The 27,266-nt window shown below is 38.7% G+C and overlaps 1 protein-coding gene across 1 annotated transcript; it reads right to left on the reverse strand.

Moving 5' to 3' along the window:
* Positions 1 to 23,131: 23,131 nt before the first annotated feature.
* On the reverse strand, positions 23,132 to 24,112 carry LOC114692570 (membrane cofactor protein-like). Its single transcript, XM_028868384.1, has one exon. The coding sequence runs from the start codon at positions 24,110 to 24,112 to the stop codon at positions 23,132 to 23,134; it is 981 nt and encodes a 326-aa protein (XP_028724217.1).
* Between the last annotated feature and the right edge of the window lie 3,154 nt (positions 24,113 to 27,266).

Genomic DNA, 27,266 nt, shown 5'->3' on the forward strand with positions numbered 1-27,266 from the left:
GTGCATCACTAAGCAATCTTACAATGCCAGATGAAATTACATTTCCCTTTTATATTGTCAAGGAGATGCTCCTGTCTAATTTTACCCTCAAGAGAAATGGGATCCTAGTACCACTCATATGTTGCCTGACTCCCATAATATGCTGCAAAGAAGCTTCTGTCATCAGATGATTATCAGATGTTCTGGATCTTCACCATCAGTTGATCCCTTCCATTAGCCCCGCTCAGAGGCAAGATGACTTCTGGTCTTCCTTCCTTTGCACTTTTGTCAGCTCAGAAGATGATAATGTGGTCTATACCTCCACACTCCTAACAGCAATTAGGGAGACCTCTGAGATGGGAGAATGAGGGACTGGGACCTAGGGGACTTAGATAGAGCCCTAATACTGCAGACTATTTAAAATAACTACATCTCTGTTGTAGTTATGTATGTATATGTATATATATATATGTATGTAAAATGCACCATTTTAAAATACCAATATACTCTCCTCTCCAATGCCATAGTCTACATATTTTATTTTGAATAATATCTAACTAGATTTAAATCTGCTTTCTTCTCTGCTTTCCCCCTGATCCTTTTGGAATAGATGAATATGCTTTAGTATAGCATGCTAGCTTTATTGTTGATACGTGACTATTATAATTTATTTTCATTTATATTCTTTAAGAATTTCATTAGCTTTACTCTGCATTATTTAACTTCTAAGTCTACTTTCAAATGATATTTCACCACTTGCAGAGAAGGCTCTTCTAATAACACAGGATATTCCTTTTGTTTTTATGCTATTGCTGTAAGATAATTTAAATCTACACATGCTATAATATCCATATAGGATATTTTATTACTTTACTTGGTTTAATTTTTTAACTTCATTTTTTCATTGTTTCTTTGGGTGTTTCATAACATTTACTCCAGTCCCACCCATTTTCCAGTCCTTTCATGTCAACCCTCTGTGCTTGCAGCCTCCCCTGAAGATGAAAACAAAAACAAAACATAAACAAAACCCATTTCACTCCTGCATGTTTCCTGCCACTCCATCATATATTATTTTGTCATAGTGGCCTTGGGAGCTGTGCTGTGTCGTGAAATATACCCTTTGCCTCAAACATATTTTCTTGCAAATATTCATTGCCATGAGTTGTTGGTCTGGTTCAAGGCCTCAGTGAGGGTCCATCAATACTGGACCTTCACTGTAACTCCTCTCAGATATCCTGCTGTTGCTCCTAGTCATGGAGATCCTGTGGCTATGGTTCCTCAGGACCAGTCCCTTCATTCACTCTAGCAGATCATAGATGGGGTAGATGCTGGGATGGGCCAATTCAAAGCCCTGAATGTGGGCCTGTGTGGTAGCTGAGTCTGTCAGTCTGGGCATCTTCCAGGACTGACTCCCTCAGGTGAGGGTCAGGGCCAGCTCCCTCTTGCTCACACCAGTGGGGACAGTTCTCCCACTTTGGCGAGTCCAGTTCTCCAGTGCCCAGACTACCAGAGACAGCTTTCCTATGACCCCCAGTAGTAACATGGGCCGTGGACATCAATACAGACGTGGGCTGTGGTAGAACCATGGACCCAGACATGACCCTCACCAGTAGCACATCAGGACCACACATGACCCCAGGTGTCGGCCTAGGTCACCCATATCAGTCTATTTTTCACCATCAACACACCTTTACTTGAGCTTCTCTCCAAAGTGTATGCAATCACTTCCCTTCTCCATCTCTCCCATTTCTCCACCACATACCTGTTCACTGCAGTGGGGTCTGCCCAGCATGGACACAGGGAGGTTGGAAGTCCTGTCTTTGTTTAATTTTTTATTTTGAATTAATTTGGGGCTGATGGAAATGTTGTAAAAATAGTCAGAATGTGTAGCCATAGGTTTTCTCAGGTCCTTCCCTGCCCCCACCCCCTCAGTCCCTCAGTCACTTATAAAATAATCATTCAGAGGTTTAATGTTAATTACCAATTGTTTGGCCTATGGCAGGCTTCTTGCTAGCTAGCTCTTATAACTTAACCCATTTCTATTAATTTATAAGTTACCACATGGCCATGGTATTACCAATCTGTTGGTACCTTGCTGCTCCTTTGGTGGTGGCTCGAGTCTCTCTCTCCTCTCCTTTCTTCTCTCCATAGATCTGCTTGGATTTCCCCCTGCCTCTAAAGCTGCCTTGCCATAGGCCAATGCAGCTTTATTTATCAACTAATCAGAGCAACACATATTCACAGCATACAAAAAGACATCCCACAGCAAGAATATTTCTTATATATTCTTTCTGTTTTCCTTAGTGTTAATGCCTTATATGACACAGCACAATTTTCAATAAAGAACTTAACATTTGCATGATGCTATGAACCAAACTAAAAACCTAATTAGAATTCTAATAGCTTCAGAAAGATTCAAGCAAGAAATATTTTCAGATTAGACAACACACTACCATTTATTCCTTTGTGTAGATAAAACTATTTACTTGATGTTACTTTTTTCTGCCTAAAAAGTTTCTTTTATCGTTTCTTAAAGCAAAACCCTGCTACTAACAAAAAAAAAATAGGTTTTATTTGTGGAAACCTTTTTTCAGAATTTCTAAATTTCATTTGTTTTAAATATATGTGTGTGGTATGTGACATGCATGTTTGTTTGTATGTCTGTCCACATGAGTGTGGGCATATAAGTACATATGTGTGCACATATATGACCAAGCATGTAAAAGTCCAAAGTTGATCCTGGGTGACTTGTGATTCCTCTTCTCTATTTGAGGCTGGGCTTCTCTGTGTGCCCAGAATATGATGGTCTAGCCTACTTGCCTTGACGATCTATCCAGGTACTAGGATGGCAGGCAGATGACACTTTAGATAGCTTTTAAAAACTTAAGAATTTTATACCTGTACATAATGAAATATGTTTGTGTCCATCTCCATTCCACATTTGCCTCCTCCAACTCACCCTGTGCTCCCAACTCCACCACCTCCCTTCATGTCTTCTTCCTTTTGATAACACACCCAATCCCATTTTGGCATGGTATTTGGGGATTCAGGGCTCACATGTATGTGACAAGTGTCTTAGTCTGTGAGCTGTCTCTCCAGGCCCTTGGATTTTAGTTTTAAACAATAATTTCACTGGATGTGGGATTTTAGTCTTATATATTTCTCTTTTAGGCACAGTCAGATGTCATGCAATTTTCTCTGGATTTCCTTTCATTTTGCTTTTCTTTTCACTAGTCTTCATTTTTTTGAGTCATTTGTGGTCATTCTTTCCTTATCCCTTTTATGTGTCTTTTTCCCCCCAGATGATTTGAGAAGTTCTGTGTGTGTGTGTGTGTGTGTGTGTGTGTGTGTGTGTGTGTGATTGCTCCTCACCATTTTAGTTATGATGTCTTGTTATGATTCCCTTTATTTATGCTTAAGGGATGTATGATTCTACAAACCTGAGAATGCAAAATTTTTAGACTGTTTGGAAAATGTTGCCATTATTTCCCATTATTTCCTCAAATGAGTACTTTTTTCCCCTTGGAATCTTTAAACTTCTCTCTAGACTTAAAATATCAAGTGATAATTTTTCTTATGTCATTGAAATCTCTCTACTTTTGAAAAATATTTTTTATCTCTCACTTAGAGATTTTTTTCTTAGCTCTTCAAGTGCACTAAAACATGTTTCCATAATGGACAATAAGCCTATGTAACTATTCAATTAAATTTTAATTGTAGGTACTATTATCACCATACTTGGATTGTGTGTGTGTGTGTTTATATATATACATATTCATTTTCCCTCCATTTTGTTAAGGCTTCCTTCCAAATTCTGTCAACTCATTCTATTATGTCATGTAGCTCTGATTCTACCAACAGGTAGATAAGGATCAATGTTCCTAAGTTTTCATGTTTTTTTTTTTTAAAGCATTGAATGATTTTATTTGATGCTGTATCTTGGGAAAATTTTATTGATAACTAATGGAGTTCAGTGTTCTGTCTGTTAATGTGGTATGCACTTAAGTTTTATTAGTTTATACTTGTTTAAAAGATGTAGACATGCTTCAAATAATCTTCAGTCTAGTGGTAGTTCAATTTCACTGCCCAGGAATATTCTTCTTTGTCATATTTAATTACTTAGGATTTAACTTGAATTCTATTTATCCAAATGGGAACTTGGTTTGTTCAGCTTCTAGTTTCCACTTATTTCCTCCATCAATTAATTTCATCCTGTGCACATACAAATTAATATTCAACCATTGAGTTAGGGAAACCCTAAGCAGATTTCTGAAGACTGCTTTCTCCATAGTTCTCTTGGCTCTGAAGATATGACCCATAAAAAAGGTTTTCTCTGTTCCCTAAATTCTTCAACCCAGTATGAGTGCTTCCTTTGCTTGTTCAGAAAGAACCACTCCATTGAAGTATGTTTGTTTCATTTTCTTACAAACCTAAATACTGTATTAAATGTATAGATATTATTCAATGCTTAAGAGAAGTGACTCAACCTTTACAGAGTAGTTTTATATTTATGGTGAGGAGATTATTCTGACATGATATTATATCATAGGCTAAAGAGCAGTCCATTGTGGTGTGTGTGTGTGTGTGTGTGTGTGTGTGTGTGTGTGTGTGTGTATGTGGTGTGTACATGAATTCCTTTGTATGGATATACTTGTTTGAGAATGTTAGAGAATAGACTATTGTGGTGATATTTTATTTGTGTCCCCCCAAAAAATTTATCTGAGGATCAGATGAAAAAGCCAACCACTATATTAAACTTAGAAGTCAGGCAATGGTAGCACTTGCCTTTAATCCTATCACTCAGGAGGCAAGGATTTGTCTCGATCTCTGTGAGTTCAATGCCACACTGGGAACAGAGCCAGGCATGGTGGCACACACCTTAAATTCCAACACTAGTTAACTATGGAGATCTGGAGGTCTATACAGATAGACAGGAAGTGACAACTGGGCAAGAAGAGCAAGTGATGTGGCTGGATGTAGAGAACAAATGAGCTAGCAGAACAGAAAGGCATACAGGCATGGGTATACAGGAAGTAGGTCTCTCTTTGGAGACTGAGGTGCTGGTGATGTGAGGTTAGCATGTAGCTTCTCCTATTCCTCTGATCTCTCAGGTTTTTACAGCTATATCTGGCTCCAGGTTTTTATTTAATAAGACCATTTAGCAATTTGTCTACAGCCTATGATGTATGTCCTCAGTCATCTTCCACAATTTCTTGAGGGTCAGGACTCTCTTCGTTTGGCCTGGATGGAGCTTTGTCATCTAGGCCAAGCTATCTAGTCCATAAGTTTCCTAGGGATTTGCCTTCCTATGCCTTCAGACTTGCCATAGCTGCCTTGACAGGCATAAAGGGGCTAGACTGAGTGATCCATCTTCTTAGCTCCTTTTGAATATTTTCATACAAGGACATTTGTTTTATATTTTTAAAGTGCTATCCTACCTGCTTTGTAGAGAACAAATGTTTGATGATCAGGGTGAATGGAAAGATATCTTTTCAGAAATCTGTTAAAGTTTTATAAGAATATGATAATGAATATTTTGGCTAGAATGGTTTTAATGTATTTTATAGGAAATGATTGGATGGTTTTGTGTTGAATTCAAAAGAAGGGAGGCTCAATTACTCCTGATTTTGATGTGGTCAAGGAGAGTAGAAGATGAAACAAGAAAAAGTCATGAATGACTTCTAAGGAAGTTTCTTAAAATGACGTTTTGTTTGGATAGGGATAAAGTAGTGGGGATGAGTTTAAAGGGGTTCAGGAGAATCAAGAGCTCATTTTTGAACAATTTATCTTTAGTAAAGCTATAAGAATTCCAAACTAGACAAGGAAGTTAGAGATTCTGAGGCCAAAATTTTGTGAGTGTAAGAAGTTAATAGTTTAGGCTTTGATATAATAACATTCACTGTGAAATTTCAAGCAAAGCATAAAATGTTCTCTATTTTCCAATATGTTCTCAGATCTTTGTTTCCAAGAAGCATTTTGTGGAACCAATGATCTATGGAATATATTTTAGCAATTTTGCTCTGGGAAAAACGGAAGCCGATGACTAATTGGAGGTGGGGTGTGGGTAGTCACATGAACTAAAATAGTTTGTAAAGGTTATTTTGGCAGGGGCATGCTTTGATGAGAAGGAGCCTGGAGGCCTAGGGAACAGATGGGAGCCTGTTGATATCAGCACTTAAACAGTTGGGGATGAGGGTCCAGATGAAGGATGACAGTGGGAATCAAAATGAATATGTAGATGAAAGAGAGTGTGAAGGACAAAAAAATCATCACAAATCATCGTTCATTTTAAAGATATATGTGGTAGAATGATAAGTGAAAAAATTCAGTATAGGTGAATATATATACATATATATACACATATATATGTATACACACTATATATATATATATATATATATATATGTCCGAGATCACACAGCTAAGCCTAGAATAGGAAAAATTTATATTCAATTCATTTTAAAGACTAAATTAATGCCTCCATGCTGCTTATTCTCACATAAGCACCTGGTTTGAAAGAAAAAGGCCCCCACAGGGAGTGGCACCATTAGGAGGTATGGCCTTGTTGGAGAAAATTTGTCACTGTCGGGGCTTGCGTGGAGGTCTCTTTTGCTAAAGCTTCCCTTAGTGTGTCAGTCGACTTCCTATTGCCCGTAATGCAAGATGTAGCACTCCAGCACCATGTGTGCCTGCATGCTGCTATGCTCTCCATCATGACGATAATTGACTGAACCTCTGAAACTGTAAGCAAGCCTCATTTAGGACAATTTCTGGAGGAAAGGGGTCATTTAACCTTACACTTCCATATCACAGTTCATCATTAAGGGAAGTGAAAGAAAGCACTCAAGACAGGACACTGTAAGTATGAGCTGATGCACTGACAATGGAAGAATTCTGCTTACTGACTTGCTTTTCACTGTCTTTTCAGTTTGCCTTCATATACAATGCAGGACAACCTGCCCAGCATGGAACTCACCACAATGGGTTGGGGTTTCTCTACATCAATTATTATTCAATAAGAATGCCTCATAGACCGTGCTTACAGGGCAATTGGTTGGAAGCAATTCATCAATTGATATTCTCTCTTCTTAGATGACTCTTAGCTTGTGTCAAATTGACAAAAAAAACTGAAAAGCTTATAAGCAAAACAAGAGGAGATTATGGCATGTAATATTATAATTAATATGTAGTGGAATATAGGTCTGGAAAAATTCCAGGTTTGGAGAGGTGGTACAACCCTGCTCTTGCTGCTCTTGTATTGGATCTCAGTTAGATTTCAGCACCTACGCAGAGACCCACAATTACCTGCAACACTAGTTCCAGGGTATCTGACACTCTCGTTTGGTCTCTGTAGACTCATACATACACACAGTATGCATAGAAATGCATACTGCACACACATAAATTTAAAATGTTTACTGCAAATGTGCATACATAATCAGCATTATGCAATGGGAACTGCTTGAGTTAATTTAAATATTATAAGATCCTTATAAAGGAATATGATATAAAATTTATGACACAAAGTAATATCATGTGATGTATAATTGGATTCATGATATGAGTGGCTATGATGTATTTTCATGATTAAAGCTATAATCAAATGTCTCCTCCCATATTGCTTTACTCCTGAAAGTTATGACTGTTAAAATAAAAGAAAATTTTGAAAACAAAGTAATAGGACAAGTGAAAAATACAGCCCTAGCTGTATGAGAGTCATCTTTCTTGCCATTGTACACTATAAGAACAAAAGCTAACAACAGTGAATTAGTGCCCCACACAGTAGGTGATTTTTCTGTAGTCATTGAATGAACACCACTTCTAAATATATGCTATGAATATATGTACACATAATATACATCACATTATTTGCCCTACCACACGAAAACCTTTTACCAGTGAACTCATGATAACACTAAGATTTAGAACTGGACTTACCAAACTCACAATCAATTCCCTGCAGTACTGAAAGATGACTCAGGTTCATGAGACTTTCAGGTGGTATTACTTTACACTAACAGCTTTTTGAATGCCACACAGCTTCTTGGGCTTTGCATGTTGTGAATTTTTAATTTACTACCTAACCGTAGTCATCTGAGCGAACTTCTTGGCTAAAGTAATAATCCTCAGCCAAAAATTAAGAAGGATGTATTAGTTTGTTCTCCTTTGTTATCACAGAATACCTGAGGCTTAAAACTTTATAATGCAGAGGTTTGTTTAACTTAGTTTTGGAGGCTAAATGGGTATTAGATAGAGTATCATTTGATCTCTGATAAGGGATGGATATTGATGATATCATGCCTACAGAATGGGTAACGTGCTTTTGACCAACTCCACATTTGATAGAGGATTAATACCCAAAATACATAAAGAGCTCAAGCAACTAGACATCAAAAAAAAAAAAAAAAAAGCAAATAATTCAATTAAAAATAGGGTGCAGATCTAAATTCTCAATAGAGGGATCTCAACTCACTGAGAAACACTTAAATAAATGCTTACCACCTTTAGTCTTCAGGGAAATAAAAATCAAAATTGCTTTGAGATTCCATCTTCCCTGTCAGAATGGCTAAGATCAATAACACAAGTGGTAGCAAGTGCTGGAGAGAATATAAAGCAAGGGGAACACTCTTCCATCACTGGTGGGAGTACAAACTGGACCAGCCACTAAGGGAATCACTATGGCAGTTCCTCAGAAAATTGAAAATCAAGACCCAGTTATACCACTCTTGGGCATATACCCAAAGTACATTTTATTTTACCCCCAAGGACTCTTACTCAACTATGTTTATTGTGGCTTTAATCAAAGTAGCCAGAAACTGAGGATGGAGGGCACTAGAACACATGGCCCACCAAGTCAGTGAAGCAGGGTGCATTTGGGATCACAGAGACTGAAGTGCCAAGCACGGGGGGGGGGGGGGGGGGGGGTCCTCTCTCTTGGTCTGCACCAGGTCCTCTGCATATATGTCGTGGCTGTTAGCTTGATGTTTTTGTGGGACTCTAAACTATGGGCGCAGGTGTGTCTTTGATTCATTTGCCTGCTTTTGGGACTCTTTTCCTCCTGTTGAGTTGCCTTGTCCAGCCTCGGTGTGAGAGGTTCTTGTCTTATTGTATCTTGTATTGTTGTTGTCTCTTGGAGGCCTGCTCTTTTTCTAAAGGGAGATAGAGAAGGGGCGGAGTGGGGAAAGCTGGAAGTAGTGGAGAGAGTGGCAACTGTGGGAGAGATGTATGAGAGAAGAATCTGTTTTCAGTAAAATGCAAAAACAAACAAACAAAAAACTCCGGCTTTCTGTTGTGAACACATACATTCAAGACTATATCCAAACCCCAATAAGAAGGTTCATGTTTTAATCTCATTGTTAAGTTTGCTCAGTTTGAAACAAATGTGACAAAGCAATGCTGTGCAAACTATTAGAAAAAAAAATATTAAAAACAAGTTGACACACTGATGACAAAGGAAAATTGGACAGAGTAAGTAGATGCTTCATGTGGGGAAATGTGAATGAATGTTCCAACCTGAGAAAATGATTAAAAGCAAGATTTTCAGGTGGAATGGATAACTTGAAATAGTATTTGCAAAGAAACTATGGTAACAGGGGAAAAACAAATAAAAATGAGAATAAAAAGTGGTATCACACTTGCTTTCTGAGCCATCTGTGGAAACCAGGCTGAAGGGAGCCACAGTCACAAATGGAGTGATAAATTCCAGTCCTGATTGGGGAATCTCATTACCAGGGAATTGCATTCAATAGAGAAATATGGAGAAGTGCCTCAGAGGGGTCAGGAAACACCAGGACTGCTTTTGTTTATTTATTCACTTAATTCCTTCCTTCCTTCCTTCCTTCCTTCCTTCCTCCCTCCCTCCCTCCCTCCCTCCCTCCCTCCCTCCCTTCCTCCCTCCCTTCCTCCCTCCCTTCCTTCCTTCCAGTGAACTGATGAGTTTTACTGGGGTTATGTAAAGGAATACGGGTGAGACTTTACTTACAGAAAAGAAAATGACTCAAAGACAACTGCATCCATAAAGCCTACCCCAGCACAGGTAACAGCTCACCAAGGCTGGAAGCCTGGATTATACAGCACAGTCTACAGGCAGCTCATATTGAAGAGTGTCCGTTCTATGTATCTCAGTTGGAATGGGCCTTTTTCAGGCAGCTCATCTGCTTCTTCCAGCTGTGCTTGTCTGGATGTCTTCTTTGCAGTTTGACTTGTCTAAATGTGATTCCCAGGACTCTCTTCCGCTGTTATGCTCCTGGAGTAGCAAGAACCTAGTGAATCTTATCAGTTTCAGGAACTTCTTGAATCTTTTTTCCGAGTTATTTACTTCATGTCTTAATGGAGCTTCCTCGTGGGATAGAGGGTTTTACCTACCCACCCCTGAAACACTGACATAATCTTTTGTTTCACCTCCTTGTAAATATCCTGTCCTAAAATAATCTCCTTTCTTTAATTTTTTTTTTCTTTTATATCCCTGGGTCTTGACAAGTTTCCCTTCAAGATGGAGGACTTTTAACCTCAGAACAAAGTGCCATACAACATCCCCTGACAGAACTGACAAGCAAACACAAGTAAGTAAGAACATTCTTGAATAGGCTAGCTTGCAAAGAGATGTCAGTGAGCTCCATGAAGTTTAGAATTTGAATGAGGAGAAGGAGTTAAAGGCGGATGGTGTATGTTAGAGTTGAAGTTGACATTGAAAGTCTCTGTACAGATATACACATTAGGATCACCATAGAAGCAGATATGAAAAAGAGAAAGAAGCAGATGAAGACACCCAAAGAAGCTATGAGCAAAATAGTTTAAAGGAAGAAAAGCTGAGATCTTGATCTTCTTGATTTTTGACACCCAGCTTTTCTGTATTCCTATGAAACCCACACTGACTTGTGTACACATCATCTAAGAAGTGACCCACAACTTCTTCATAGAAAAACATTCCTGTAGTGAAGGAGAGATATAATAGCTGTGCAGAAGTAAACACAATATTGTATAGTGTCATAAAAGAGGGTATTGCACCCGGGCGGTGGTGGCGCACGCCTTTAATCCCAGCACTCGGGAGGCAGAGCCAGGTGGATCTCTGTGAGTTCGAGGCCAGCCTGGTCTACCAAGTGAGTCCCAGGAAAGGCACAAAGCTACACAGAGAAACCCTGTCTCGAAAAAAACAAAAACAAAAACAAACAAAAAAAGAGGGTATTGCAAGTATTACAGCTCTGAAGGGAAAGGTTTCCCCAATACAGGTTTATAGCTCTGAGGAGAAAGGTATCCTGGAAATCAGGAGCCAAGGAATACCACAAAGTCACACTGCACAACAAACCTCACACAAAAGATTTATTGGGAAAGACACAATGGGTGGCTGCCTCTGCTTGAGTGAGAAGCAGAAAATAACTGAGCATAAGGCAGGCTTATATAGGGTTTCTTGGGAGTGGAGTTTTCCAGGGCAGAGTTTCTAGGGTGGGGATAGGTGGAATTTTAAGATGTGTGTCTGGAATGAGCCCAGGGATCTGTGGGTTTTTGAAATCCAGAAGTGAGCTCAGACTTTTTACGCTACAGGGATGAAATCTAATGTGTCCACCCACTCCCCATGGGACAACTAGGCTAGTTGTTTCACCTGTCTTAGCTGTAGTTCCCTTAACCTCTAGAGCAGTCAGGCACATTAACATGTTGTATACATTTATTGCAGAGTTTCAGTTCTATTCTGGTAGATGATAACCATCCTAAACTGTTTACTCATTTATTCGATGTGAGTTGGGGATCTCCTTTTGAGTGGCTAAGTTAACATGTGGAGAGTGGAGTGCAGTCCAGGCTCTATTTCCCATCTGCACCTCCATATTTTGCTATACAACTCACATAATAATACATGGAGGAACTCTATTTCTGTGTTATAAATTCAGAAGCAACTGACAGCCATGTCTCTTTAAAATGGGTATCATAGCATGCTAGGGCTGTGCTACCAGTTGGGTTAGACCTTGCTGGTAAATGAACAGAGTGAATTTTCAGACTTCCTCTAATCATGAGACCTTGTCAGCTTTGTTTCATTCTATTAGCTGATGCATATCAACATATTCAATTTAGTACATGTATTTCTTAGGGCATGCCTATAACAGCTAATTTAATTTAATAATAATATAATATAAGATAGCTTCTACTATTACCTTCACCTCAAATATATGGAAACTGAGGCTTGTGTAATGAAAATATCTTGGCAAATCACACAAAAATGTGTGGTGGCGCACGCCTTTAATCCCAGCACTTGGGAGGCAGAGGCAGGCGGATCTCTGTGAGTTCGAGGCCAGCCTGGGCTACCAAGTGAGTTCCAGGAAAGGCGCAAAGCTACATAGAGAAACCCTGTCTCGAAAAACCAAAAAAAAAAAAAAAAAAAAATAAAATAAAAATAAATAAATGTGTCACTCACAACTGTGTCCTGTTCTTCCCCCTTTTTTTTCTGTCTGATTTGGGGAAAATTCCCAGATACAAATAAGGACCTAATGACAGAAATACAGACTCTGGAGATAGCTTGCACAAATCTTGAGTTCAATCTCCAGATCACTGAATATTTTTTTTTAAACATTGCATACCATGGCACTTGCTCATAATCCGAATTCTGGGAAAGCAGGGATATTTGGCTCAATGAAGCTCATTGGCCAGCTGGTCTAGCTTAATTGATGAGTTTCAGGCCAGAGAAATACCCTGTCTTAAAACATAAGATGAACAGTCTGCGGGATGACCGCCAACGTTGTCTTCAGAGCCTCTTTTTAATCTTACAAACAGCCATCTGAGAAAGAAAGAAAATCTGTTTAAAACATTAGGACAGACAGATTTGGTCAAGGCAAGGGCCTGTTCTTCTGACCCGAGCCCAGTGGGCTTGTGTCTCAGACTCTGTCTTCAAGCACCATGTTTAGGGAAGCTTTCTCCAAACACTGACCTAGGGTGGAACGGGGAAGCATTGCTGGTGTTCCTACTATCTGTCCCAGGGCTTCTTGCATTTTGTTAATTAGCAGACAAATTTGTTTAGTCCATGTGATGTAAGAATAAATGGCCTTGATAGAATAACACTGACTTCAAGGATGGTGAGGTCCTACAGAATTCCAGATTAAGAACTGATCTTCATATGGTAAGAAAGCATTTTAATTTTACCTTAATTTATATTTTATTTAATAAACACAGTTATATAATATGATACACACACACACACACACACACACACACACATATATTCAGTATATGCAGTCATATATCTAGACAGGTCTATTTTTGTGTTATTAATTATATGTCTAAATTAATATTTATATATTAATATATACAACAATTATAATTATATATGTGTAATTAATGCAATTGTTAATTTTGTTTATGTATATAATTATTTCTCATATACCAAGCAATGGTGGACACATTTGTTGAAATAAAACTCTAATATTTTCCCCTAGTTGAGAATGCTAGCTGAGTTATCTTCCAGTTTAGCTCATGTGGTACATCTTTTTAAACTTCATAAAGAAAATGTTTACTTAATTTTTTTTAGTTTTTGATATGAAAATTGATCCCATCATTTTCATTTTCCCTTCCTTCCCTAACTAAGACTGTTAAAAAAAATTAATTAGCTTGCTAAGAGGAAACTAAAAGAAAGCAAGTTTTTATAATGACATAGGATTGTTAACCCTAAAGAAAAAGGCTTGGCAATAATTTAGTGTGGTAATATGGAGAATAATACTATAATTAAAAGCAATTTAGTGGCATAGGGAAAGGATAATAGAAACACAAGTCCTAAAATGTATTTGAATGGTGACTGGGAAGTGGGGGGGGGCACAAGGCATAAGTTTTTAGCTTGTGATTTGGTTGATCTAATTCTGAGCATTTCTGAGCATCTCATGTGTTCTCCCTCATTATTCCTGATGCTCCTTATGTTTTTTTTAATCCCTCTCATTTGGTCTACAAGTCTGTGTTGCTTTGTGTCAAAAGGATTTGTGGATCATCTGTGGATTGCTGGCCAATTAAATACACTAGCTTTGAAAATTTCTATGCTTCAGCCTTGAGCTAGCTAGTAGTCATTCAAAAGCACCATAAATAGCCTTTTTGCTCATAAATCTACCTTCCCTCAATACACAGGGATATCATATTTTCAAGTGCTACATAATACACTTCTGTATCTAGAATTTTCTATGTCCAGGAGTGCCTATCACTAAGTCATTTCAAATGCTTTACTATAGCACTGTTATTCAATTAAATATTTCCTGACAAACAAGTTGTTGGAGCTGGCACTAAGTAGCATGCATGGTGAAAGCAGCAAATTCACGGAGTTGAGCAGAAACATTAAGTGGAACATCATCTTTCATTGTGGAACAGCTGCCTTCTTTTCAAAGAAGAGACTTTATTTCTTAAAAGCCTTGTCGGTTAAATTTTAGGAACTAACTATAAGAAGTAGAACTAGGGAGATGCTTTGGAAAAACAAGAAGTGCCTTGCTCCCCCATGGTAAAGAAATAAATGGCACAAGAAAACAAAAATGTGAGCGATTCACGGAGTACAGTCAGTCTTCGTTCACAGCTCTCATGTCCTCTTAGGATAGATTTCTTTTAATCAACAGTAGAAACACTGTGTTCTCTACAGAATCTGACACCATTTCCAGAATATCTGAAGGGTGGTGAGGGAGTATACATCCCATGACTACCAACAGAGAAAGTCATTTTAATTTTTAGGCCTTTAAAAATTTGTTTATACTCAGTGAGTTTCTTTTTATTTCTTGTCTTTTTTTCCCCTGTGCTTTCCACCCCTCCTTGTTTCTTTAGCCATATCTGATGGGAATGGCAGAAGTCATAAAGCCAGCACAGCTTGTAAGACAAATTGCTAAATAATCTTATTAATAAAAAACCCAGAGCCAGATATTGGGGTAAAAACTGAAAGAACAGAAAAGCAGAAAGAAGCCAGCCAAGTTCTTACCACTTGGAAATCCTCAGTCAAAGAGACCTACTTCCTGTACACCCACCCCTATATGCCTTCCTGTTCTGCATCTCACTTCCTTTCTCCACCCAGCTACATCACTTTCTGTCTGTCTGTACAGACCTCTAGACTTCTATGGTTAGTGCTGGGATTAAAGGTGTATGAATGACACCATGCCTGGCTCTGTTCCCCAGTGTGGTCTTGAACTCACAGAGGTCTGGATGGATCTCTGCCTCCTGGATGCTAGGATTAAAGGCATGTGCTACCATTGCCTGACTTCTGTTTAATACAGTGGCTGACTTTTTTCTCTAATCCTCAGATAAGCTTTATTAGGGTGCACAATATATTGACGAACACAATGTATCACCACAATAGCTGCTTGACAAAGATCCAGCAAAGCTGAGCCATGTGATGGCTGCCATGCCACCTTCTGATTTTCTTCTCTACCTGTTGCATACTTGGGGCACTTTTAATATTTGTACAATTTGGGGATATTGGATTGATGGAAAGTTTCATATTAGTCATTTATGCCTTCTCCAAGGAGCATTGCTTCCAAGCTTCCCCAGGAAAGTCCTGAGCATACTACCGTCTTGCTTTGAGAGAAAAATCTTTATCTACTTGAAGGTCTTCCTCATGCCTTGGAGGTTGTGATATACATAAAGAAGCCAGAGGTCTCTTTATGAGGTTCTGAGATATTTTTAAAATCATCTGTCCCTGTACTTACTCAGGACAAGGCAATCAGAACAAAGTAAACTTAAAAAGGTCAACAAGATTCAGTGGGCTATAGGAGGTGGCCACAGTTCAGATTGCAAGCCTCTTGCCACTACACACTCAGGCAATTATATGGCATACACAGCAACAACGTTAGGTTAGCTGAAGTTACCTCAGCCTTACACAGAGACTTATATTGATGATCAAAGTATGGAGTGGAAGATGATAAAAGGATGAGATGTCAGGACCTCCCTTTCTTAGAAAAGTTAGCAGATACAGAGCCACTGTGGTGTCATATGACCATTAACAGCAGAATTCCAGAATTAGACATATAGACAAATTCTATAAGGATATAAAATATAAACATTGTGTTATGCCAGAAGTTGAATAATAACTGCAGCAGCTTTGGCCTGCGGATTTTTCTTGGACACTCTGACCAATAAGAGTTAATGATGTACAGCTTGGGATGTGGCAATATACCCAGACTGGCTTGAAGATTTTGTTTTGGTCTAGTATCCTCTTAGCCACAAAAGCTGTTCTAGTCTGAGAACAGGCTGTTATATGCCTCTAGATTTGTAAAAATTGGGTTATGGGGTAAATTAGTAAAAATGATAGCTCTGTTTATCAATGATGTCAAAACTTAAAGGAAAATTATTGGAAATGATAACTCTATTCTGTCATAGTTTATTAATGATGACTAAAAGATGAGCAAAAGGAAGTGAAATACATGTCCAAAAAAAACAAAAATGATATGATCTAAGTTTTGAAACAACATTATGTATCCTTGCTTACTAAATTCTGTATAAATAAAGAAGCACTCTGGCTACTAGTCAGTCCAGTTGAAAAATTCTCACCAGCACTATTGCCTGGCTCACCTCCGGCCCCCACCAACTCCTTACATTCTCTGCTGGGACCTGTTCATCACTGAGGATGGCTCCTGGCACTTATGACAAGGTATGAGGCATTGGCTTTTTTGTACCAACTAAATTGTCATCACAGTCTCAGTGGCTCATCAGAGAGGTATGGGATTTGACTGAGGCCTTACCTGCATTAGAAACTGAAGGACTTAGGTCACATTGTCAAGAACAGTGTCCTCTTGTGGCAGGTGGTGAGAATCACAGGGATTTCACTTGGTGTTTGTAGGTTATGTTTTCCACAGAAAGTACAGAGTTCATACTCCAGAGTCAATCAATTGTTTCTGATTTTAGAGATAAACATTTCCAATCTGCGCAGATACTAGTTATGTCTGAATCCCATTCCACTAAAAAAAATGTAGCCTAAACATGAACCAAGCTGGTGTTGCTTGAAAAGAAAGCCCATCACTAGAATGAGTTCTTACTCTGGACATAGCATTAGCAATGCATCTGGACCTTGAGGATATAGTTACTGACCTGTTTGTACTAATTTTGTAGGGCTGTAAAAATGAGGAAAAGTAGGGGATTCCATGGGCTCATTTGTATTATATGGGCACCAAAGTCATGTATTTTTTTAAATAAATCTATTACAATGGAAGTGTGATGCTAAGAGGAATGAGAGAAAATAGAGAATGGTACTCAGCAGAGTGGATACGGGAATTAGATGGGAAGTTTGTTCCTAGTCTTCGTATTTTATAAAGTCAAGTTTAACATACGCGCATATCACATACACATGCGTATATCACATATGTGATCTATTTGTATTTACATGTGCATAAGATATATTTTTAATAGTCTATTTATACTGTGATAAAATACTTGACATAAACAACTTAGAGTGGATATATTTATTTTGGATCACTTTAGGAGGAGTCAATTGTAGCACGAATCTTAAAAGTTCTTATTAATAAAATCAAACCCGAGGCAAGTTATTGGGGTCCATGCTGGTAGATCAGAGAGGCAGAACAAGCCACAGCTAACCTCACCTGGTCAACGTCTCAGCTGGTCTTGTTTCCTCAGACTGGAAGCTTTTGTGTCCTCATCCCAATGACTCTCAGCTGAACTGCTGCTGGAAAGCCTGAAGCTTAACAAGCCACATGCTTAACCAGCCAAATGCTGCTAGTTTCTGGTCCTCACGCCTTATATATCTTTTTGCTTTCTACCACCACTCTCTGGGATTAAAGGCTGGCTTTCTGGGATTAAAGGCGTGTGTCACCATGCTTGGCTGTTTCCAATGTGGCCTTGAACTCACAGAGATCCAGAGGGATTTCTGTCTCTGGAATGCTAGGATTAAAGGCGTGTGCTATCACTACCTAACTAGTGGCTTTTCTGTTCTCTGACCCCAGATAAGTTTATTAAGGTACACGGTATTTTGGGGAACACAATACCACCACAGTCAACTCATGATTGCTTGATTTCACAAACTTCGGTACAATATTTTGGTGGCAGGAGCCTGTGAAGAGAGGGCTCATTCCCTCAGAGTAGATAGGAAACATCAAGGAAGGGACCAGAGACCAAGTCTCATTTGCAAATGTCTCCAGTGATCCATTCCCTCCAACAGGTCCTCACTTCACCTTCTAGAAACTCTCAAAATAATGTTAGGAGCTAGGAACCAAGTGTTCAACACTTGAGTCTGTGGGGACATTTCATATGCTGACTCCTCCTCAAATCATATTGCAAAATGCACTTAGTCCCTTTCTGGGAGTCCCCTAAGTCGTCACAATTCCAACATCATTTCAAGTGTCTTAAGTTCAAAGTCTCCTCTGAGAGTCCAGGCAATCTCTGATCTCTGAGCTCCTGTAAAATGAAATGCAGGTTACATAAGCCCCAGATATGAAGGAGCAGAGTAAAGTGTCTCATTGCAAAAAGAAGAGATGAGAGAAGAGCAACGTGGATTGGAAAGATGTAAGACCTTTGGGCATCGGAGTATGGCCCATAGTGGCTCATGTGTGGACGCCATAAGACAACTTTGTGGGACTAGTTCTCTTCCTCCCTTTTAACGTGTGCCCCAATAATCAATCATGTCACTGGGTTTACATGACAAGCAACTTTTCCTGATAGACTGCTTCACAGGCCACCACTGGTCAAATTTTTTTGTATCATTCTTATCTGAGATCATTCAGAATTGTCCATTCTGTTTATAACATTCTATGGCTTCTGTAATCTGTGTCTCCAAACTTTTCTGAATTCCAGAAAACTGGTAACAAGTAACTAAAAACCACATGGTTGGGTTTGGTCATAACAACAGTCCCATTGCAGGCATCAGTTTTCTGTACTGGTTACTCTTCCATCACTGTGACAGAGTATTGGTCAGACTCAAGTAGGAAAGACTTACTTTTGCTCACTTCTCAAAAGTCCCATCCCATTGTTTCTTGACCAATGTGCTTAAGAAGACCATTGTGGTGGTGGTAGTGATGGGAAGGATGAGATGAGAGACATTCCTTCCTGAGAGAGAGACAGAGAGACAGAGAGAGAGAGAGACAGAGAGAGACACAGAGAGAGAGATTGTCCTGTTATGGGAAATCTAAGTTGTTCTGTCTATTCTATCAAAAGTTAAGAGACATAATAATTTCCATCTTTTAAAAAAAGTCATCCAGCTGCATCTGGCAAAAATACTTCCCCCAGTCATTGTGTAAGACTTTGTGGCTGAGCCATGACCATTCAGAATAAGGATCCCATCACATTAGGCACAGAAACCCAGTGGGACTCCCTCCTGCATGTGCAACCCTGCTTCCTTGATTAAGTATCGCTACGTGCTCCTATGCAGAAGTAAACATTTTTCTCTTGCTAGAATGCTTTGGTTTGTGTGGTCTCATTTTCTTAAGAACCATTGTAAACACTGGGACATGATGCAGTCGCTCCCAAGAACATGACTTTAATGACATGTTCTTTTGTTAGACACAATCATATAGTTTCCAGAACCTTACAAAATAATACCATCAGCAGTGGATCAAATGTTCTACAAAAAAAAGGCTGTTGTGTACATTTCATATTCAAATCATAACATTATCAATCTAAGGATGATTGGAAAAGCACTGATAACACTTAAAAACATTTACTGCCTTCTGTTTTTACTTAACATAGTTATGATCACCCTTTATTTTGTGCCTTAATTTTTAAAAAATTAAATTTGACTGAGCACTTCATTGCTCTTATGAACTCTGTGCAGCCAACTGCAGTGGTGTGTACCTATAATCTTAGTATATGGTGGCTCAGTCATGAATATCATGAGTTTAAGGTCAGCCTAGACTACAAGAGTGAAATAAAAAATGCTTTATATACTTCATATTAAATAATGTTTATGCCTCTACAGACTTGTTAATTTTATAGTTTATTTAATTATCTCTTGCATTTGAAACAATTGACATTTTTTTTTTTTCGAGACAGGGTTTCTCAAAAGCGTAGTTTTGGTGCCTGTCCTGGATCTCGCTCTGTAGACCAGGCTGGCCTCAAACTCACAGAGATCCACCTGCTTCTGCCTACCGAATGCTGGAATTAAAGGCATGAACTACTGCTGCCCGGCAATTTATGTCTTTTTTTTTTTTAGCTCTTTCATTATGTTATGTTTCTTTCTCCCCATCACCTCTCTTCCTCTTTGTTCTTATTCAGTTTAATAAGAAACTTTAAAACCTTGAGATATCTGGGATCTTCAAAGACAGGGTTAGAACTTTTAGAAAAATATTTAAGTCTATTAATTAGTATGTTGAGAAATCTCATGAAGGGGAGGAAAGTCGTGAAGACAGCGTCCCTCCAAGAGACAAGCTTGAATCAAGATTGTACAGAGACAATACATATGCATATTTATGTAAATATGTGTATGTAGGTGTGTGTTTTCTGTAAATATGTGTACATATTTGTGTGTGTCTTGAATATGTGTGTTAGGTTAGCTCCATGAAACATTAGCTAGTCAGCAGCTGGGATTAAGAACAGTATGTCCAATTAAATTCTAAAACACATTGCCAGTTCAGCAGCGTTTGTTGAGTAATATGGTCTCACAGTTTTGGAGTATTGCGGCAGCAGGCATGGATGCCTCTTTCAATCCAGATGTTCTGGTAGCTGAATCCCTTCAAGACAGGAGTGGAAGAACCTTGTTGTAATTAATGGTAACTGATGTCTAAATAACACTCAGACAATCTGGTGGGCAACTGTAAATTGAGCATGGTCAAGGAGAAGAGTGTTGTTAACTTCCTAGCTTTAAAAGACTCCTCATGAGGAGCAGTCATGGTAATGGCTGTGCACACTGGTAGTGAGAACAGACCACTTAGGTCAACGAAATTTGGTCAGGCAGAAGCCCGGGACCAGGGACCTCTTGAGAAATTAAGATGGTGTGTGTGTGTGTGTGTGTGTGTGTGTGTGTGTGTGTGTGTGTGTGTGTGTTTGTGTTTGCTACTGGGAACTGACTGCCAGTCAAGCACTGTACTACACAGCTATATCCCTAACACTCTTTTTACTTTTGAAGAGTAAAGAGTTATCTGTGTTGGCCTTCAACTCACTCTGTAGCCCAACTTGATCCTTGAGTACTATATCCTCCTTCCTCAGCCTCAGGTGTAGATGGGATTACAGCCCTACACTGGCATGTCCAAGGTCAGATGTACAGTCATATTCTCAACAGATTTGAAGAGCTAGTTTTTAATGAAATAAAAAATTACTGCCACAGTGTATGAAAATTGTCAATATGCTGTATTTTTGCTCTTAAAAACTTTTAATCCAAATATGTTTCTTTTTCTTTTATTTGAACTTTTTTTTCCAGAAAATTAGTGTGATTTCACACTATGGTAAATTATTTGTCAAATAAAATCTCAAATATTAATAATGAATTGGAATCTTTTTTCAGTGTTAGGATCAAAATGTTTGGTGTAAGAGTAAAATCTCTTTAAGCATAAAATTGTTAAAATATTAGTTTTTTTTAAGATTATTGCTGTTCCTTGCTTCTAAGCAATTAGTACTTTTTTGAAAAACATGTCAAAATAGTAATACCAAACTTTAATTCTGTTGATTGCAGAATTCTTGTTTATTTTTATTACAACTTTGTCTTCTTAAAGTGCCTCCAGGGGTCCCCAAGGCACTTCCTGTGTGTGGTCCCCATGTCTGCAATGCAGCAAAACACCATCATTTTGACTCATTCTTGAATCCCAGTCATATTCCTCTCAAAATATCTTTTTTCTGACCCAACTGTGAATACATATGTGTGTGTGTGTGTGTGTTTGTATACATAAATGTTTAGAACACAAGTTGTAAGAATATGATTTGAATTTGAAAGGCAGACTCCTTTATCTGCCTCCTGGCCTACTCAGAAGAGATTGTCTAGACAGGAAGAGAGGGATACCTGTGTGAACATGAACATTCATATGAACTGTGTTCATGTCTCTCTCATCTTTAGAATGACAAGTATAGAGTATATCAGGTAAAGTTGCTTTCTGTGAACTATGTTGCTTGACTTCCAGCATTTCAGGAGATGAAATAAGAACTGATACTCCAGATCTGAGTGCTTCTAGTGGAAAGCTGTTGTAAGTAGACTAGATTCTGATACAAATTGAGTTTGAATTTACTCTATATGAAACAGCCTACTTATTGATGACATGTTTAAAATAAGATATCTGTATATTGGAGGTGGGTTAGAACCACCCATAGCCACATCTTAGAGTGGGTTACTGAATATATGAAATTTTCTTTAAGGAAAACACAAGGTCGAGTCATTCACTTGGAACCAAGAGCCAATCATACTATGGATTTTAGGCTATGCTAACTCATAGAGGTACACATCTGATTCTGAAATCTTACTGAACTTTTATACTCATTTACTGGTGTTTATTAAGGTAGAAACAAGTCCCATACATAACATTTAAGCTTCCTTAAATAAGTAATAATGATATTACAAAACCACAAAAATGAAAAAAAACTTCACTGATTAATGTATGAAAATTTTATAATATTCCTAGTCAAGGAAACCAAACTTGTCCTAGTCTTACATTTCAGATTATATGGTTTTAATGACTAAAAGTTGACACAGTGTGTTCATACTTGTAAGTGCTTTCTTAAATGAAAATTGCATGTTATATTAGGATTTTCACACGTAAAAAGAGTGAACATAAAGAGTTAGCACTAGTGGTTGCACAAAAAAACCCCTCAAATCATCATTTATTAATGAAAGATAGTGTTATTTTGAACTGCATAGTGCATAGATCTTACAAATTTTATGCACTAATACTGCCAAATATTGTGTGTGTGTGTGTGTGTGTGTGTGTGTGTGTGTGTGTGTGTGTGTGTGTTTACATGTTTTATTTAAGGGTCAATAGGAGATATGTTCCTAACTCAACTTCAAAAAGTATCAAAGAATAGAGACGTTCAAGACTCATTATGCTCCCATTACATTCCCATTATGACTGAACAGTTGCATCTACGAGAGAGAAATTACAGAACAGTTATTGTATATCTGGAGATTTTTTTAATAGAATTAAAAAAATAAGAATATAAAACAGTGTGTGGAAACCACTCAACCTGCTCTGCTTAGAATAGTTAATATATTCTGGCAGGTGACATTTTCAGTTTCTTCCTCTTTCTTTTCTCCTCTCTTTGAGGATGTTTGAATAGCTAATGCAAATGACTATAGCTCCAACACAGCCATCATTATCAGCGAAATGATCCATCCCTTTGAATCTCCCAAATCAAGTGGTGCTCCTTTGGTAGAGTTTGGAACACCTATACTGGAAGGTGTTGTGGGAGGGGGAGGAGGTGGCTCGCTCCGACAGGTTGGAATTGGTGGCTGCCATGTACTATCACCCTCACACACGACGGTGTCGCTCCCATGGAGGAAAAGCCCCTGGTTACATTCAAACATGACCGTTGCTCTATAGGAATATTTCTTGCTGAATCCTGATGTCTGTCTCCCATTTTGAATCACGGGACGTGGACATTTGACCACTTTGCACTCAGGAGGGTTAGCACTCCATAATCTATTTTCAGAGCAATAAATCTTGCTCTCGCCAACAAGTGATAGTTCATCCTGGCCGGAAACGCGGTTGCATCGGTAAGTTACCACTTCATTATATTCAAATACATCTTGGTGACTTGGGAAGAATTCTCCATTTGTTATATTTGGAGGTGGTTGACACAAAATCTTTGAACATACTGGGGGTTCAGCACTCCACTGTACCTCTGTTTCTGAAAGAAGAATACAATGTAGAACTCCTTCACCAATTAAGTAAAATCCAGGATTGCAAACGTATTGAATTTGTGTACCAAACTCAGAACTTCCGTTCACGTAGTTTACTTGGCCATTTACAGGATCACCTTGCCTTGGGCATGATTTTCTGTAACAAGCATTCTTTGAAATGGGTGACCACTGGCCGTTTGCAGCACACACACTGGAGAGGTTGAAAGCAGGTCGTTTTATGAATCCTGGTCTACATGTATATTGTACTTGCTCCCCAACCCCATAACTGGTTTTAGGATTGCCTTTGAGCTTCATGTTTGCAAACGTTGGTGGCTTACCACAGGCATGAGAAGATGTAGACAGCAAGGTCACAAGGAGGGTCACAAGAAAGCACTGAGCAGAAAAGTGGTCTGGGAGGTGTTGGAGAGGCATCCCGCTCAGTGTTGAACAGGTCAGGCTTTATTTAAATGAGCTGAAAAACACGGAAGTCTAGGGCAGGACTTTCTCAGTCTGATTACCATACGCAACAATCCCTATATCCACCTAGCGTCAAGGCTAGAAGACTGATGGGCGTGGCTGGGCCACACCCAGGAAGGACGTCACCAAAAGTACTGGCTGGCCTGGGTATATCAACATATCAACCAAATCTCACTGAAAAGTGGATTTGGGTTAGTTGTCTAAATCTGCAATGTTTAATCTTTGTTCATCAGCAAGGGGATTTACTTTTGAAGATCGATTCCTAGGTGACGTATTACTGGCACTTTCTGTCTGAATTTGTCCCTAAGCAAACCTGAAGAAAGTATGTGTGTGCATGGAGTCTATTTGAAAGATTCCAGAATGCTCACGTGAGGGATTTTGGAAAATGGGATTAAGAAAGAAGAAAGTCAAATGTCATATGCTGTAATGATGATGTTACTGGCAACAGGGAATGAATCCTGCTGTGGACCCCTTTGGGAGGCTATCACAATGTCCTTAGAATCAGCCTACAGAGACTGGACACCTGGAACTGTAGAACTCATTAAGTACTAATGATTAGTACTTGCTTCCCTGGACAGTAGCTCCAGGTAGATCGACTCACCCCCATGCCTTCATGATATACCTCCTTCTTGAAGAAAATATCTGCTTGTAGCATGCAAGGATCTATCAGAGAGACAAGCCAACATGGGTTGGCCTAATTGACTAAGGTTTCTTGATCACAGCTTTCAAATTCCCCCTCTGTCCCAAATTTAAGTTGTCTGATATCAGTGCCCATTTCTTTATACCATGTTCCTTTCGTTTTTCCAGTTCTTCTTATTTTATTTGTAATAAATCAGCCTAGAAACATTTTTCACCTTCCTTGTGTCCTTGTTTTCCCTTTTTAGAGTTTTATTTATTTTTTATTGAAAATTATACAATATTCTTATCATGGTTTTCACTCCCTCATCTCCTTCTAGATCCCACCTCCCCACCCATCCAATTCCACTCCCTCTATCCATCTCTCTTTAAAAAATAAGCAGGCAAATATAAAAAGCAAACACACCAGAAGAAAAAATAAATAAATAATAAATAACTAAAACAACCAAGAAAGCACAAGAAATACACATACCCAAATGCTCCTAAAATGTGGACTTCACATCTACTAAGAACGTTATCAACACAGATGATCAACTCAAATTGCCAAGTTAAATATTTTTTTTGTTTATTTGAATTTACTAATGACTCCTGTGATAAATTCTACTGAATACTCTGTAAAATATTACTGCTGGTAGCCTTCACCGAGCATATGTAGAGTGTTACCTCTCCAAAAAAGTTTACTCCCTCATTCTCTACATGTCTGATTCTTTGGTTACATTTGTCTTGGTAATTCACATCATCTACATCCTAAGCAAAAAGATGGTACTTATTTCAGACATCTTTATATCATCTACTTCCCATGCCTAATCAGTCTTCCAGATTGTGCTTCCTGGAAAAAAGTCCCTTTCTGATGATACACAATAAATCCTAACAGGATATATCTTTGACTAGGTCTGGTTAATCTTTGGAAATTACAAGATGCTGATATTGTCAGTGAATATCTCACACACATTTGAGGACCTGGTCACTCTTTTTAGATCTATCAACGGTTTCTTCCCTGTTTGCGACACTGCAGTGTAGTTGACAAAAATATATATTTACCATGTACAGTATTATGTCTTGATATACATTGTGAAATGATTACCATAATGATATCACTGAGATATCTACCACCTCACGTAGTAATGATTACTGAATTTTATCTAGCTTCTCCTGTCTGCCTAATATATTAACATATGGGTCATTGTCATTCTGTTGATATAGTATATCAGATTTATTAATTTGCATATAGCTTTTCCTATCTTTGTAAAATGATTTATTTTAATTCCATGTGTTTGGGTGATTTGCCTATATGTATGTGTATCACATGTGTACAGTGCCCAGAAGAAGACATTGGATCCTCTGGAACTAGAGTTACAGACAGTTGTGAGCCAGCATGTGGGTGCTGAGGACCCAACTCAGGTCTTTTGCAAGAGCAACAAGTGTTCATAACCACTGAGCCATCTCTCCAGGCCCTCTCTTGCATTTGCTGTCTCTTTAAAGCCTACCTCATGTCAGAAACCCTGGAGATGGCTTTAGGGCAGTCATTGGAATTCTATGTCCTTCTTCCTCAGTCTGTTTTTCACTATTAATTGACTCATTTAATTGGCTTATTGAGGGCAGGCAGCTATGTCTGGTTTGTTGGTACACAGACTGTGACCCCTAAGTCCAGGAACAGAGCTAGCAATGCAACTACTGAGTATGTATTTGTGGTTTGAAGAAAAGTAGCCCCCAGAGGCTCATATTCAAATGCTTAGTTATCAGAGAGTAGTCCTATTTGAAAATCACTAGGAGGTGTGGCCTTGTTGGAGGAAGCTTGTCACTGGGGATAGGCTTTGAGGTTTCAAAAGCCCAAGGCAGACTCCCAGTGTCTCTTTCTTCCTGCTGTTTGCAGATCCACCTGTAGAACTCTCAGCTACCTCTTCAGTACCACATTTGCCTGTGTACTACCATGCTGTTAACCATGATGATATGGACTAAATTTCTGATACTGTAAGCCAGCCCCAGTTAAACTCTTCTCTTTTATAAGAATTGCTGTGGCCGTGGTATCTCTTCACAGCAATAAAACAGTGACCAAGACAGTATCCAAAGCAAATGAAGCTTGCATGTTGATGAGACCTTTGTATTCCACATTCATTGCTGGCCAGTTTGCCAAGAAATGAGAAAAAATAATGAATAGCAAAGAAAATGTATTGGATATATAAAACAAAAAAGATATTTTTTTAAAAAAGAATGAAATGTTGTCTTTATGACACTGGGTGGGGGGGGACTGAAGATCATCATATTAAGTGACAAGAGGCAGGGGGTTGGGTTACAGGTCAGTGGTGCACTGTTGTCTCAGAAATGCAAGGTGCTAGGTCCAGTCTTCAGCAGTGCCCAAAGCAGGTTGGTGGAGGGGAATCGAGGCACAGAAAGACCAGTGCTTCATGCTCTGTCTCATAGGCAGAACCTTAAAAAGTTGATTTTTTACAATATAGTTGAGTGTAGACTTATG

This window comes from Peromyscus leucopus, chromosome 8a (genome assembly GCF_004664715.2).
Source record: "Peromyscus leucopus breed LL Stock chromosome 8a, UCI_PerLeu_2.1, whole genome shotgun sequence".
In the NCBI taxonomy this organism is placed as follows: domain Eukaryota; kingdom Metazoa; phylum Chordata; class Mammalia; order Rodentia; family Cricetidae; genus Peromyscus; species Peromyscus leucopus.

What these genes read in the sequence shown, in the direction of transcription:
- LOC114692570 (XM_028868384.1), bottom strand. Translation starts at nt 24,112, where the DNA reads ATGCCTCTCCAACACCTCCCAGACCACTTTTCTGCTCAGTGCTTTCTT.